Source organism: Poeciliopsis prolifica, unplaced genomic scaffold (assembly GCF_027474105.1).
Source record: "Poeciliopsis prolifica strain line A6 unplaced genomic scaffold, Auburn_PproV2 SCAFFOLD004, whole genome shotgun sequence".
Lineage (NCBI taxonomy): Eukaryota > Metazoa > Chordata > Actinopteri > Cyprinodontiformes > Poeciliidae > Poeciliopsis > Poeciliopsis prolifica.
The window spans coordinates 4290329-4304876 of record NW_026562379.1 but is presented as its reverse complement, the minus strand read 5'-3'; the positions used below and the strand labels follow the sequence as shown (position 1 = coordinate 4304876).

General features: G+C 39.4%; 1 protein-coding gene across 1 annotated transcript; it reads right to left on the bottom strand.

The window, feature by feature from the left end:
* Nucleotides 1-81: 81 nt before the first annotated feature.
* tyr (tyrosinase) lies at nt 82-4106 on the bottom strand. The gene is made up of 6 exons (XM_055028761.1): nt 3988-4106; nt 2972-3855; nt 2377-2593; nt 1284-1431; nt 992-1173; nt 82-899 (listed from the first exon to the last, which is right to left on the bottom strand). The coding sequence occupies exons 2-6, from the start codon at nt 3797-3799 to the stop codon at nt 652-654; spliced, it is 1623 nt and encodes a 540-aa protein (XP_054884736.1). The 5' UTR covers nt 3800-3855; nt 3988-4106; the 3' UTR covers nt 82-651.
* Nucleotides 4107-14548: the final 10442 nt, after the last annotated feature.

Genomic DNA, 14548 nt, shown 5'->3' with positions numbered 1-14548 from the left:
CAACTTTGCTGCATTTTCAACACAAAATTAGAACAATCAAGTCTAATGTTACTACCACTCATTCAGACTCACACAACTGAGTATTAATGTAACACTTTATTTGCTTTTGCAGAATTACACTGGAGTATTTAAGCACCATTGTGAACTCACCAAACATGGGTTAATATTTATTCATGAGATGAGTGCATCTGATGAATGCTCTCATCACTGGAAGGCAACAGTGAGTCTCTGTTTACTTCCACACACTCACTGTCTCTGGAAGGAAATAATTTTGACCAGGAGTAACTGAGTTTCTCTGAGACGCTTCAAGTTCACGAGTTTAACAGCAGTGGAAATTTACAGTATTTAAACTCTGCCTAATTTGGCGAATTTAAGGCTTAACACCCGACATGTTCCATGTAATTAGAATCACTCTTAAAGTGTAGATAAATAAATGTTCTGGAAATCAAACAGTGCTCACATACTTCAGGTGATGTGAAAAACATGTTTTGTTCTTGGTGAGGCTTCACTGGTTGATCTGTAACTGCATCTATTGCCTGATTCATTGTAATTATTTGCTTTGTTTTGCGTCCCATTGGCCTTTTAGAAATGGAAGTACAAGAACATAGTTTGAACATTCATATGCAGCTGTTTCTGCGCTGTCTGTTTTTGTTAAAGAGTGGTTTGATACGACGATGATCCTTCCTCTGAGCTGCTCTGTAGTAGTGGCTGCCTCTCTCCATAACTCGATGTCCTCTTCTTTCTCTGGCTCCTCTTCCACCTCCTCCTTGCGAAGACGATAAGTACGGCAAAGATCGAAGCAATCAAAGCCCCCAGGATCCCGGCCCCAAGCAGCCACTGCCAGATTTCTTTGGCCTGCTGCAGGTAGGGGGTCACAAACTCTTGCACAAACCTCTGGCCTGTGGAGATGGAAAGAGGACAAGATGCAACTAGAGAACAAATAACTACAGGAAAACACATTTACTGAACTTGTTTGAAATTATGTACTGACCTGGATCTAATAGATAAGCATACTCATATCCTAGCACCTTGTTGGACAGGAAGTAGTCTCCGTTTCTGTAGAGTGGAATGAAAGGTATCATGTAGTATCCGTCGTTGTGTCCAATAGGGGCATTTGCTCGAGGGTAGCTGCTCCTGAGAGGCTGGTGGGTCCTAAGCCAGCGCTCAAAGATGCTGTGAAGGATGAAAAGTAAGACACTAAATGAAGAAAATGTGATGGATTGTTTAATTAGGTTATTGTGAGCAATTTTACATCCAGTTTGTATGTAAACACCATGGATTACCTGTCAATGAAAGCGTGGTGCAACAGAAATATGGGGTCATTGGCTGAACCCTGGACATTGGACATGGACCCGTTCATAAAGACATGCAGGGAGTTGTGCATGGTGCTCTGGCCTGGTACTGCTTGGCCAGTCTCTGGGCTGGCAAATCCTGCAGGAGACAACGCAGGTGGAACACAGAGCCAAATATAGCAAAGGTAAATAATGAGAAAATACCAAGCAGTGTAGGCAAGATAGAACAGAATGGGCCACATTGATTCACAGAAAGAAAGATGAGAAAACAAATGAGGAGAGTTTAAATTATATTCGTACATTTTAGGAAAGTAGATTAATTGGTTTTGCATGAAAAAGGTATGCAAAGACACACATTGTAGTGACATAGAGGCTTTTTCTCCTCTACAGCAAACAGTTAACCTGAGTACAGAGTGGGATGTCTGAGTGGCAATGGTGGACTGGGCACACATTCACTAATAGGGTCATTTTTAGCTTGATGCTTTAGCACTTTTGCTATTTTTGATAATGTTCAGGTACTTAGTTTCACCTAAATTATTGCTTTTATTTTTGAGGTGGGTGGAAACCATGTAGTTTTGTTTCCTCTCCTCATGTTCTTTCTTGTTTTCCCCACAATAACTTCATTTAACAAAAAACACACAGGAACAAAATAAAATGCCCAGTGAAGATCAAGATATAAACATAAACACAACGTCTAAGGGAATTTGGAACGTAAATTATAATGTCAAAATCAAATTGATGCTCGATGGTCATACTCTTTCAAAGCCAGATGTCATTTGAATTGGCATAATATTTAAACTTGACCACAGTGCAACAAGACAAAAAAAATGCTTTTCAGTTAAGTATGTATTTTAACATCTGCTTCATATTACACACAGTGTATTTCTTAACATTTTTGTTTTAAGCTGTGCATCCATGTCTACTGGTTTGTTTTTACAGCTCTTTCGCTGTATGAAGACAAATATGTTGTGGTTGAATCTTAGAAACGTGGCTCTGCCTTTTCACAATAAGTAATGTAGCAGGCGTTTAGAGTAGGTGTTTAACTCACAGGAGTACAAGCAACAGTTTTTTTTTGTATGTTTACCCTCCAGGACGTTTCTAAAGCTCATGTTGGCAAAACGGTCCATGTTCCCCGTCTCATACTCAGGTAGGCCTACAGCAAAGTCCACATCGGCTGTTGTAGGAAGCCTCGGCACGCGGTTTCTATCGTGGTTGCCAGGATTACGCAACAGTGGACCCTCTCCAGTGGCGTTGCACAGGACTTCTCGGTTGTTGTACTCCTCGGGCTGCGAGCAGATTACCTTCACCACAAAATACACAAACACAAAGGCTTCTTAAAACAATGTCAATGAAGAGTTTTTAAATCCAAAAATCGGAGTTGTCAGGTTAAGAGTAGCAGCAACAAAGTGTTTATGATTTTATTAATAGCAAAGCAAGCAGAAAGCAAAATTCTTCAAGACAAGAAATGAATGAGGCTTCGATCCAATGTCAGCTGCAGCATCAAATGTTTTGAATTCAGCAGTCCTAGGCTTCACTGAGTAATTGAGCATAAAACTCAATAAACTGTATCATTATCAGTTCTTAAAAACAAAACAAAAACAAATCTGTGTGACATAAAAATGAAAAAGACTTTAAATCTGTAGTTGTTTCAATAGAAATGGAGCCAGAGCTTTTCCTACCTTCCATGAGGAGAAGACAGAAGCAGGGCTGATGAGGTTGGGATTGAGGGAGTTGCGTCCGCCCATGAGGGCGTCGGTGCACACTTCACAGGACTGGGCATTTCTCCAGTCCCAGTATGGGATGGTGAAGTTAAAATCCCCTGTAATTTTCCTTATCTCGTTCTCCCAGTGAAGCAGGAAGACTCTGTGCCAGGGCAGAAACCCTGCAGATTCATGGGCAAAGTCAATGTCTCTCCAGACGTTCCCCGGTCCTCCCAGGAAGGCGTCTCTGGAGACATAATAGTGAATCCAGACAAACAGATCGTAGGTGTTGATGTCAGAGAACATGGGGTTCTCACCATTTTCTCCCATCTCTGCTCTTGTTGCTGTGGAAATGACATAGTCAGAGCTGATGGTGTTTTTAGCCAGGTTGAGGTAAGAGATGAATTTCTGCTGCTCTGCAGTTGACATAGTCATGATGTTCCTGCGCACTGATTCCCTGTATTGAGCACAGTTCCCACCCCAGTACCCAAACCTGCATTCTCCACAGTTAAACCCTCCGTAGTTTCCAGCACAGCGACACGTACGGTTGAAGAAAGCCAAAGGCCAGCGCTCTCTGTCATCAATCCCACTGTGCGGGTACTGTGGCCCGTTGGGCTCATCCGAGACCAGCACCTCGGTGCAAAACCCACGGCCTGACAGAGCTCCGCAAGCCGAGCCGTCTCCTTCCCAAACTGGACAGCATTCTTTAGTTCGAAGCCCCTCGGAGTTGGCACAGGGGCGAGGAAACTGGGACGAACAAACCCCCATCAGGTGAAAAAGAACGACAGACCCAAACAGGTTCTTCATGTTGAAAAGTCACTCCAAACTCCAAACACCGTGGCGACGTTTCACAGAAACAGAACCTGTTCAGAAAATTTTATTTTATTGCAATTAAAAGAATCCCAAGTCAATAGAATACCTCAGCATTAGCAATCAATTGTACAAATGCAGAATATTTTAGAATCATTATATTAATTTTGGATCTGGTAACCTACCATCTAAGCAGCTTCTAAACATTCGTCAACTTTCTCTTTCACACACCCAGGCAGCTCTCCCCCGGTCTCTGCCGACTCAATCAGCCGTTTTGGGGGCCGTCCTCAGAGAAAAGTGCGCAATTTCCTGCATTCACTCACATACAGAATAATATGAGCATCACATGCTCAGGATAATACTCTTGATTCCTTTTTTCACTTTGTCTCGAGACCAGCTGACCTCACCCTTTCCTACCTCAGGCAGAAGAGGGAGGTTTTGTGGTTATGCATGCACAATAGCAGGTCCCATCAGTCACCCTCCAAACTGCAACACTCTGAGGCAGAAATTTACACATGACAAAATCAATGTCTTCCTCTGAAAGTGAGAGGAAAAAAACTGAATAAAGATATGAAAGTGGAAAATTGATGTTTTACACTAATCAGAATTAGAACGCGTGCTGGCTCAAAAATAGTTATGCTATATTTCCAAGAATTGATGCAATTGAACATTTGCAAAGGGAAAACATAATCTCCTGTTTGATCCAAATATTAACATTTTTGTTTTTTAAAACAGTTCTGATTGCAGGCTTTGTGGAATGTTTGTTCTGAAATTTGTAGATGAAACAGTCAAAATGTCTTTTTCATCTCATGCTTTCTCTCCCAAACTCCTCATGAAAAATGCTCAGTTTTCATTCATCTTCATCAAAAGCAAAGAAAGCAACATGAAAATGCAAGGCGAAATTTTAGTGTCATTCAAGTTAGCCTATCACCAACAATCCCTTTCCAAATCAAATCTGTTTAAGTACAACTCCATTTTCCTCTGGATGCTTCATCTTCTGCAGTGATTCGATGAAATAGCATTTCTTGTCGAATAAATGAAGCAAACAGATACCGAGGCTTGATATTCCTCTGCACTGTGACAAATGGTCTTATTGAAAATGACAACAGCAATTCAGACAGACGCGTTACAGAATGTTAATGCCATTGGTATTTTACAGTGAGGGAAATAAAAACACAAGCTTTGACTGTGGAACAGAAAATGCACTTGAAAGACAAGAACACATTAAACTTTACGTATTAAACATTAAGTTTAATACATAAATAAATGCTGTGGCACTTCAGTGAAGTAAACATTTTCTGATTTAGTAAATGCAGCCACTAATGTTATTCACAACCTTTTTCATACAGCCGTAAAAGCGAAACCAACACTTGCTAAATTTAGTTGTACTTTCTGAATAGATGTTCTTGTTGCACAGAAACCTTTTTGTTTTTCTGCTTTTACAACAGCTATAAGTTCAACAAGTATGTATATTAAGGTAGTGAATAACCTTTTTGTTATTCACAGTCAAACAAAAACGTCCCTGTTTTTGTTTGACTGTCGCTCCCTGTGACATTAAGTTTTGTTAATATTTTCTTTAAAACGTTCATAATCAATCCCTGCTTCATCCGCTTCTGCAACTGTGCAACTTTAATCAACAAATTTTTGACAAATAGAGGAAAAAACATTTTTGTTAGGTAAAATTTACACTCTCAACATAAGTATTAAAATATCAGGTCAATTTTCCAGCGTTACATAAGACAAGAGAGAAAGTTGTGTAATGAAAAACTCAGAGATCCTCTCCGCATCTCTTCCACCTATGGTACGTGACGAATCAACGCACCATGGGTAGAAACTTCTAGGAGGAGAGAGTCTGACATATTTCCTCCCCACATGCTCCAACTCCTCAGGTCCCACAGCCCACCACAGACCCCTGAATTATCTGCGCAAACTCCAGGATCACAAGTCGCTCACATGCTGCTGCGGTCAGGCACGGGATGCAGCTTAACTGGCTGCAGGAACCCAGTGGAGCGCGCAGGAATGACCGTCACAGGATGAACACCCGCCCTCGGGGTTCCTATGAGTGAGTCGAGTTCAGATACGCCGTGCATTTCTTTGAACTTGCAAGGAATTTCACCTTATGTAAAGCCCGTGGAGTTTTGCTGCAGTTCAGAGCAGCGACTCCTGAATGTTCCAGATGATGCCAGTGAAGTTAATATTTCAACATCCCATTCTTCAACCAGACACAAGAGGGCAGTGTGAGCTGTTTGTATGGAGGGAATTATTTGCGCCCATATTATAGCACAAAAATCAAATGCTATCTTCAGTTATGAAAATGCTGCATATGGAGAAATAACTTACATATATATATATATATATATATATATATATATATATATATATATATATATATATATATATATATATATATATATATATATTATATATATATATATATATATATATATATATATATATATTACTTTGCTATTTAATGCCTTGAAATTGGTATCTGTCTCTTTATGAAGCTCCTGCTCTTGTTGAAACCGTGAGAAATGTTTAGGCATCCCTGAATGGCTGCTGTGGAAGATTCAAGGATTTCTCTAACATGTATAAAACAAAGTCAAAGCAACACTACAAGTATGTTTTTGACAAGGAAATAACAATATAACATGATGTAAAGTCCAAAAATCTCAATTTTACTAATTCCTCCACCCCTACTGTACCTATATGATTATTCCAGTTTTTACTGTTGGATTCATTGTTTTGTTACGTTTGGTAGTTGGGATAAAAAAAAAAAAAACGGTATGATTTCTGCCTTTTTCCTTTCATTCTCCCGACATAACAGCTCAGTTAATAGTTATTTTCATAGTCAGGATGCTAGAACCTTAAAGGACCAAAGTTTCTATTTTAAGATTACCTTTTTTAGATCGGTAAGTAGTTGTGTATCCGGGCATGTAAACACGGTCCTTATAGACTTTTCTAATGACATTATCTAGAACATTATATTAACATTATGTTGTTGTATTATATTACAACATAATATTATCTCTTTTATATTTAAAGTACTGAACTTGTTCCTTACTGTTAACACAAAACACATTCCACAGTCAATAGTGAGGCATACGTTGCTCTTTCATCCATGTATATGTTGGTTTATTTTTATTCATTAAGCACTTCGACCACTGAATGGGCTGACTCAGGTTAAAGTGCTTGTGTCCATACTCTCTTAAAAGAGTTTAAAGGTCATGATCTGCTCTCGTTTATGTGCTTCATTTGTATTTAGAAAAACATCCAGTGGTGATTTAATCTTTTAAGAAATAAATTTCTAGTTAACTCCACACACCACATATTTCTTGATAAGAAATAAAGCAATAGCCGATCACCCCCCAAAAAACAAAAAAAACTACTTTTTCCCCAGGTTATCGCTTTCTTCCTGCTGGGGAGAATTAATACACAGCTGCAGCGTCCCCAGTCTATGTGCTGAGCGTGTTATCGGAGCGTTCAGGTAGTCAGAGACACTGTGACAGCTTGTCAGCCGGTGCTGACAGTTAACACCAGGGCTGCTTTTTGTTTGGATGCACCCAGACTTCACAGCAGCCTGCAGTGATTTGAGGACAAGCTCTTTTAAACTCTTAAAAAGTTGCCAAAAATACCACTAGTAATAACAATCCACGTGGTATTCTGCATATGTAGCCTGCAAGGAAAAAACCTGTCAGTAATTTTATAATAAATTAATTTCCATAAGTTATCTTATTTTGAGCTGTGGTGTGTAAGAAGGCAACCAGATTCTTGTAAAAAATGTAACAGGGGATGTGTTTGTTTGACTTCTACCTCAGTCTTATCCTATTGGAAACAGGAAATCAATGTGATAGTCTTCATCACAATATCACAAACCTGTCTAGTTACCATGAAATAAATGGGCATCATTAAAACCCAATCTTCATGCGGTCTGTGAGGCAGGAAGCGTTTAAATTAGAGTGAGTCTTTTATAATTGACGTCCTCATTTCTCCGCTGGCGTTAAGCTGATGTTTTTAATTCCCTATTTGTCCCACTTAGAGGGAAAATATCACAGAAAAGTGTCAAACCTGTAGATCAGCTGTGTGTCTATGGCAAGCGTGGGCATCCACTGTTATTCAGAAATGCCATTGAATAATCGATTTGCTGAATGACACGGAGTCTCTTGTTCTGTGATTTGTGGAGGAATGTGGAAATAAGAATATTTTATCCGATGGATGTTACACATCTGCTGAGTACACTCTGATGTATACTCTGATTATGATTATGCAAACATAAGGACTGCAGGTGTTGGGTTACCTCTTGTAGAGTTTATTCTGTCACTGACATCTCATTTTCCTCCAACCAGGGGGAACTGTTGCTATTTTCTCCTCTCCCACATGCCCCATAAACTCTGCCCAACAGTGTCAGATTACACTCATATTCTGTTATAATAGGATGATTTCCTTCAGCTCTATCATTAAATCAAATCCCCACATCATTTGACATGCTACACTCTATAACATGAGATTGAATTGTCTCAGTTTGATCAATTGTAATTAAATTATTGAGACTAATTTGTACTACTAAAGTCTCAAGAGTCCCTTTTTGGGTCCTCTGCTTACCATTTTGTTTGTGTGTGTGTGTGTGTGTGTGTGTGTGTGAGAGTGTGTGCTTATGTCTGCTTATGAACACAGGCAACTTGATTGCTGATTTTTCTGCTTTACAAAACCAATAAATGTTTACCATAAAAAGTGATCCTAAGGTGATTTGCAGAGAGTTCTTTAAGGTTTGCATGAACCTGCAAGTGAAAAATATAAGTGAAAATATGATTTTTTTATTTTTTTATTTTTGCTTTGTGAAGGCCTGGTCCTAAAGGCCAGTATTACTTTATGGTAAAAGGCATAAAAATGTACAGGGGGATTAAGTTGCATCCTAAAATTAGAGGATGGAGCGTCCAGAAGCTCACATTTTAAGTCCAAATGTGTTTTAGGAACAGCTTAGTCTGCAGCTCACATCTGGTATGCAGTGATTTATGATTTACAGTGATCCTGTAAGCCATTACTGGCAGTCGATTCCTTTTTAAATAGCGCATTCAAGTGATCACTAACCCTGTTGTGGTCTGTTGGTCATCAGTCACCTCTTAATGCATGACATAATTTGGATCAATGGATGATGGTGGCCGCTGCAAGATGTATCTGCTTGGAGTCTGTGTTTTTCCTTACAACAGGCTCATAATTCAACCATTCCAAAAAAAAAAAAAAAAAAAAAAAAAAATTAAATCCAGATCAGAAGGAGTGAAGCTAAATGATTCACAAAGTAAATACTTGACCAGTTTCTGGTTTTGATAGGAAAGCAGTGGCTCACAACCCATTGGCGCAGATGATGGAGGCAGCACAAGCACTTCAACATAAAACAGTTTGAATTACAGAAATAGACAGCAATAAATCTTATGTCTGGAGAAGATTTATGTGTCTCCTGAGACATTTGGTGGAGGTGCTCTTGGGTGCCAAGGAAGCTTTCAAGGATTATCCAGTCATTGTTTGACCTAATCAAGAGCTGTGTTGTCATTATTTTCACAATTCTGGGGTTGTCTTTTTGCTGTTTCCATTTGCCAAGTGGGGTAGAGACAGTCCTACCTCTCTGTATTCTTACAAGGGCAAGTTAGCTTCACCGGTTAAAGGAATGATGTTTGGTTTGTGTGACCAGCAAGGTTTGAAAGCACGAAGAAGACTCAGAAATCATTTCTAATTATGAGAATGAGTTAGTATCAAACTTAAATGTGTTCTGAATTAACAAGGAACCACTGTCTGACGTGTTTTAAATGTGTCTGTTCCAGAACACCCTGATTCAAAAGAAATCATGACGTCCTTGGCATGCCATCAAATGCTGCAGAAGGCTGTTAATCACCCACTTATACAAGTCAGGTGTGTGGCAGAAGGGAAGCACCTAAAACATGCAGGTCATTGGACCCTGAGGACGAGAAATGAAAGAACATGCAGGTAAAGGACATTGACCACTCTAAATTGTCCTAAGTTCTCAGTGATATGTACCTGGTTGTGTGTCTTTGTGTTTCTTTTTGAAAACCTGTTCGGGGTGTGCCCAAGCTTTCATCCAATGACTGCTGGAGATGAGCATTTACTCCTTATAATCCTGCAAGGATTAAACAGGTGTGGAAATTGATGGCTGATTCTGTTGAGCACAATCCCTTAACAGTCACTCAGTATGCTTGTATATCACTTTTCTTCATCTGATCCAAGTTCTGATATACATTTTACTTAAATTCCAAGAATAATCCGGACAATTTTCACTGGACCTGAAAGTTATAGACACTGTCACTCAAAATCATTTCAATTTGTGCTTAGATCTCTGCATCTTCCAGCCTTTTTATGTTCTGTTCAGCTCCATTGAGATTGTGTCAGTGTTTAAATTCAAGTACCATAGAAACCTCCTTGAATCCAAAGTTATTATTCTGATCCTGTTAATGTCAATTTCTATTCAACTATTGATAGTCTGATGGCTTTCCTGTTTTAAAACGAGCCCATAATTGTAAGAAAACATAGAATAGAAAACAGATTAAGGTTACCACTGAGTCCAACCTTCATGTGTTTGCACGACACGGCAGTCTAAAAATGTACAGCTGTGTATGTGTATGCATATATGTCATGCTCTTTTAATGGTTCACTAATCCCAAGTGCATTTGGCAGACAAATTAATCCAAGCCTCGTCATAGCCAAGCTCTAAACCTGCCCCCCGCATGTATCCCGTAGACCCATCTCCATCTCTCTTTGGATCTCTCCCCAGGCTTTACTGTACCAGTATGCATCTCCAGATGGTATCGTGGAGGTAGGTGTGAAGTGAGATAGAGAAAGAGAGACAGACAACAAACAGAGAGATGGTGGGAGACCTGTGACGGACAAAGCCTCCTCATTGGAGCAGAGAGGAAGCGAGACAGACAAGATAGAGACAGACAGAGAGAGTTATAGCGAGAGAGAGAGAGAGAGAGAGGAGGGTGTTCATTTGTTGCCATAGTGAAAAAGTAGATTAACCACAGTGAGCATGATGCCGTGATGCACTGGTGAGGACTGCTGTGTTTCTGTGGGAGTATGCACCCCTGCAAGCTGAGGTATGTGACTCTTAACTTCTTTTATTTGGTACGCACAGTTGAAAACATTTTGCACGCGTTTAGGTGACCTAGTCCAAGCAACCTGTCACGCATTTCAGAGATAGAAGTATTTCCAGATAACTCTCTGTTTCTTGGACACCTTTGGGGATATTCCTTTGCAAAAGAAAAACAAAAATCTAAAGAAAAAAAAAAAAGCCTCAACAATTTGAAAATGTTGTTTAGAATCAATACCTGATGCCTGATCCATAAATTTCTGAGCTACATTAAGGTGCAGTTTGTTATTGTACTTCCAGACAAAACTGTTTCTGAAATCTTATTGTCTGCTTAGCCACAGTGGAGGAAAAGCCACACTTCTGGCTTTCTTTCACACAAAAAGAAAGAAAAATATTTTAAAAAATTTTATAGTAACAGTCATATTTTGCATTCAAAGGATCTGAAAAGAATATATTTGAAATACAAATTTTTGTAGAGTATTAAGAAACTTGTTGTGTCTGGCAGCCTCTGTGTTTTCATTGCATAATGGAGACCTTAGTGAGGTGCTTCCATTAGATTTATATTGACTTTTTATCACTAATGATTTAATCCCTGTGGCTCTGTAGCAGGATGCCAAACAAATCCGTACAGGTTAATGGCTCTTTTACTCTCATGCGACCGCATTGAAACTTCAAATGTTAATTGATCTCCTCCTCTGCATCGTCATCTCCTGGAGTCACCTCTGGTGGCTGTCTGATCTGTGAGGAGAAAAAGAGATACACCCAGTCTATCTTGATCTGAAACATTGATTAAACGCACATAAATGGGCAATTACAACATAATAAGCTGACATCCACCTTTTTATAGAAGCATTAAAAAAACTGAGAAATCAGGAAACAAGCAAAAGACACAGCTGAGAAAAAGAAACAATGAAGGCTTTGATTTTTGTTCTGCTTGCTGGTGTCCTAATATCGACTGATATCTTGTATAACAAAATTTAACACAGCCTATTAAAGAAATCAAATTAGCTGCTCTGATTGGCACAATTATGCATTTAAATGTGCCATAAAGTGCCTGGTTAACACACATGGTTAGATGTGAGTTAACCAGTTTGCTATGGAGAGCCAACAGTCTAAACTGCAGATAAATACTGTGATCAAGATACAAAGATGAGTCCCTGTGTAATCTGCCTCTGGCCCTTGACAAATCACCAACAGAGGAGGCTCAGCCTGAGAGTTTTTGAAAACGAAGAGGAGACGGCAGAACCATAAGTGGCAAAGTACAGAGAGACAAGGAGCTCTGTATATGAAGTCTAACATCTCACCTGCATCCTTATTTTTTTTAACAATACAAAAATTCACTTGGAGTGGTGGCATCATGTTGGAAAGCCAAACCTGTTGATTTGTTCAGTGGATTCTTCAAACAACTCACATCATCCAGCTCTGAAGACAACTTGCCTTTTGAAACACTCACTATTACAATCCTGTAGACAGTGCAATGTTGTAGTAAGGAGTTAACCTTGAGCATTGACTTGGTCCTTGCCAACACTGACATATGAACTTACTAGATATCCCAGCACTGAGAGTTTAGTGAAAAAACTCTCTTTTTCGCTGCCTTTCTAAAACCACAATCAATTCAATTCCAAAATATTTTATTTTATTTATATTTGTCACTATTTGCATTGCTTATGGGGTAAAGGAGTTTTTTAATATCTTACTCGGCCAACGTATCTAAAACAACATCAACATTTCAGTTTCACTGATTTTATTAGTGAAAAACTGTCGACTTGTAATTTTCAAAAGTGTCTGCATTGTTTTTAGTCGTCTGATGATTACTATAGTAATGTTATGGTTTACTTGAGGTACTGCTGGGTACCATTTAGTTCAGAAATCAAACCATGGTTATGGTGCAGCAAATGTCAGGAAAGTCAATCTTTTCAGTCTGCCCATGGTGTCAAGGAAGAGTTTCAGTTTATCAATGTTCTCCTTCATAATAATGAATAAAGTTACTATAGAAGAGGCAAAAAAGGACAAAATTATTTATGCTGTTCATCGGCCTTAATTCAACTTTAACTTGAATAAAGTTGCAAAAACATCCCACCGAACATCATCAGTGTTCCAGTAGTAAATTAGAAAACCAATGCTGCTTGCTGTACAATCAAGCTCATGATGAATAGAGTTTGTTGCATATACTTCAGAAGACAGACTTGAAATGTAGTTGCGTGGCTGGCCTGAACTATGCTCCAGCTTCAAACTTGAAAAACTGTGAAATTAGCTAATTAAACTCTGTACTCAGCTGTTGCCCGGTATTGGCTTGCAGCAAGAAGGCCCTGGGTTCAAAACCTGACCTGGAGTTTGCATGTTCTCCTCGTGCATGTGTGGGTTCTGTCCATGTACATCCTCCCACAGTCCAAAAACAAGACTGTTGGACTATTCGGTTGTAAGGCACCGGCTCTCTTACAACGCAGCAAGGATTAACTAGACTGAATGGACCAACTTAAGGTACCTTACAACAAGGATAACATTGGATACCAATGTTGTTGTTGGATATTGTTGCAAACAAAATGTTCCTCTCTAGTCTCTTTTCTAACATCACAGAATCCCCTCCACTTTGTCTGAACTTGACTGCTAAGAAATATCAGTTGTGGTTATAATGGATGGTGAAAGCTTATTCATTAATTATCAGAGAGCAAATTTTTATGGCATATCTGTTGAAATATTATAGCCTACCAAATATTCAATTGAAGTGGTCCATTGGTTATATTGATAATGAGATGACCATTGCAATTCAATATGTACTCAGGCGCATTTCTAACACTTGAAGAACATGAAGTCTGATTTAACACTATAAAAACAATCTGAAGTGCTAATAAGCAGTTTATTGTTTAGACTATTGGCAGGTGTCATATTAGATTGTGTAGTTTGGTTAGATGAAAAAGCTTCAACCGCATCGGAATATTTTGGTAAGTTCAGGTTTTTTTCAAATACACCATGACTATTTCCTTACCTTACAATCAGTACCAAATAAGGTAGGATGCATTATATCAATACACACTCTAAAATCTGCTTGGCTAAAAGCAACACATATAGGATTATCTTGGTGACCAGACATGCTACATGTATCCAGGTGTAGGTGTATTTAATGCAACAGGACTGAGACAATGGGACAATGTAAGGCAAGGACATAGAGCCACTCTCACCTGAAGACAGTTTGAGGTGACGAAGACATGTTTTTGGGCTGTGAAGCTACAGAGTACCCAGAGATAACCCACACATTCACATAGAAAACAGAATCATCAGCAACTGTTTCAAAACCTTGTTACCCTGTGGACTGAAAAATTGACCCAATGTTTCATAAAAAGTGCCCAGACTGTACTCCAGCTGAAAGCCTCAGGTACACTAAAACGTTGAATACTCACACCTCATTGGGTCTGTACGGGACAGGAAAGTGGTGCAAGCTGAAAGCTGACTGTGAAAATTGGAGAAGAATGCTTCAGACAAGTGGCTCTGCTGAATGAATTTGAGCAGCAGCAGAGGGGCTTGAGGAGAGGGGGAGGCAGCAGGGTGAAGAGAGAGGAGGGGGGGAGGATGAAATGAGGGGAGATGTGCTGAAAAGAGGAGGAGCAGAGGGGTGTGTTGGAGGAGAGAGGTGTTTGGAGAAGAGGCTCAGG

Coding starts and splice junctions, on each gene's coding strand:
- tyr (XM_055028761.1), bottom strand. CDS start 3,799: ATGAAGAACCTGTTTGGGTCTGTCGTTCTTTTTCACCTGATGGGGGTT. Junction 1,432..2,376: donor CTTTAGAAACGTCCTGGAGG/GTAAACATACAA, acceptor TGTCTCCTGCAG/GATTTGCCAGCCCAGAGACT. Junction 1,174..1,283: donor CACCACGCTTTCATTGACAG/GTAATCCATGGT, acceptor CATCCTTCACAG/CATCTTTGAGCGCTGGCTTA.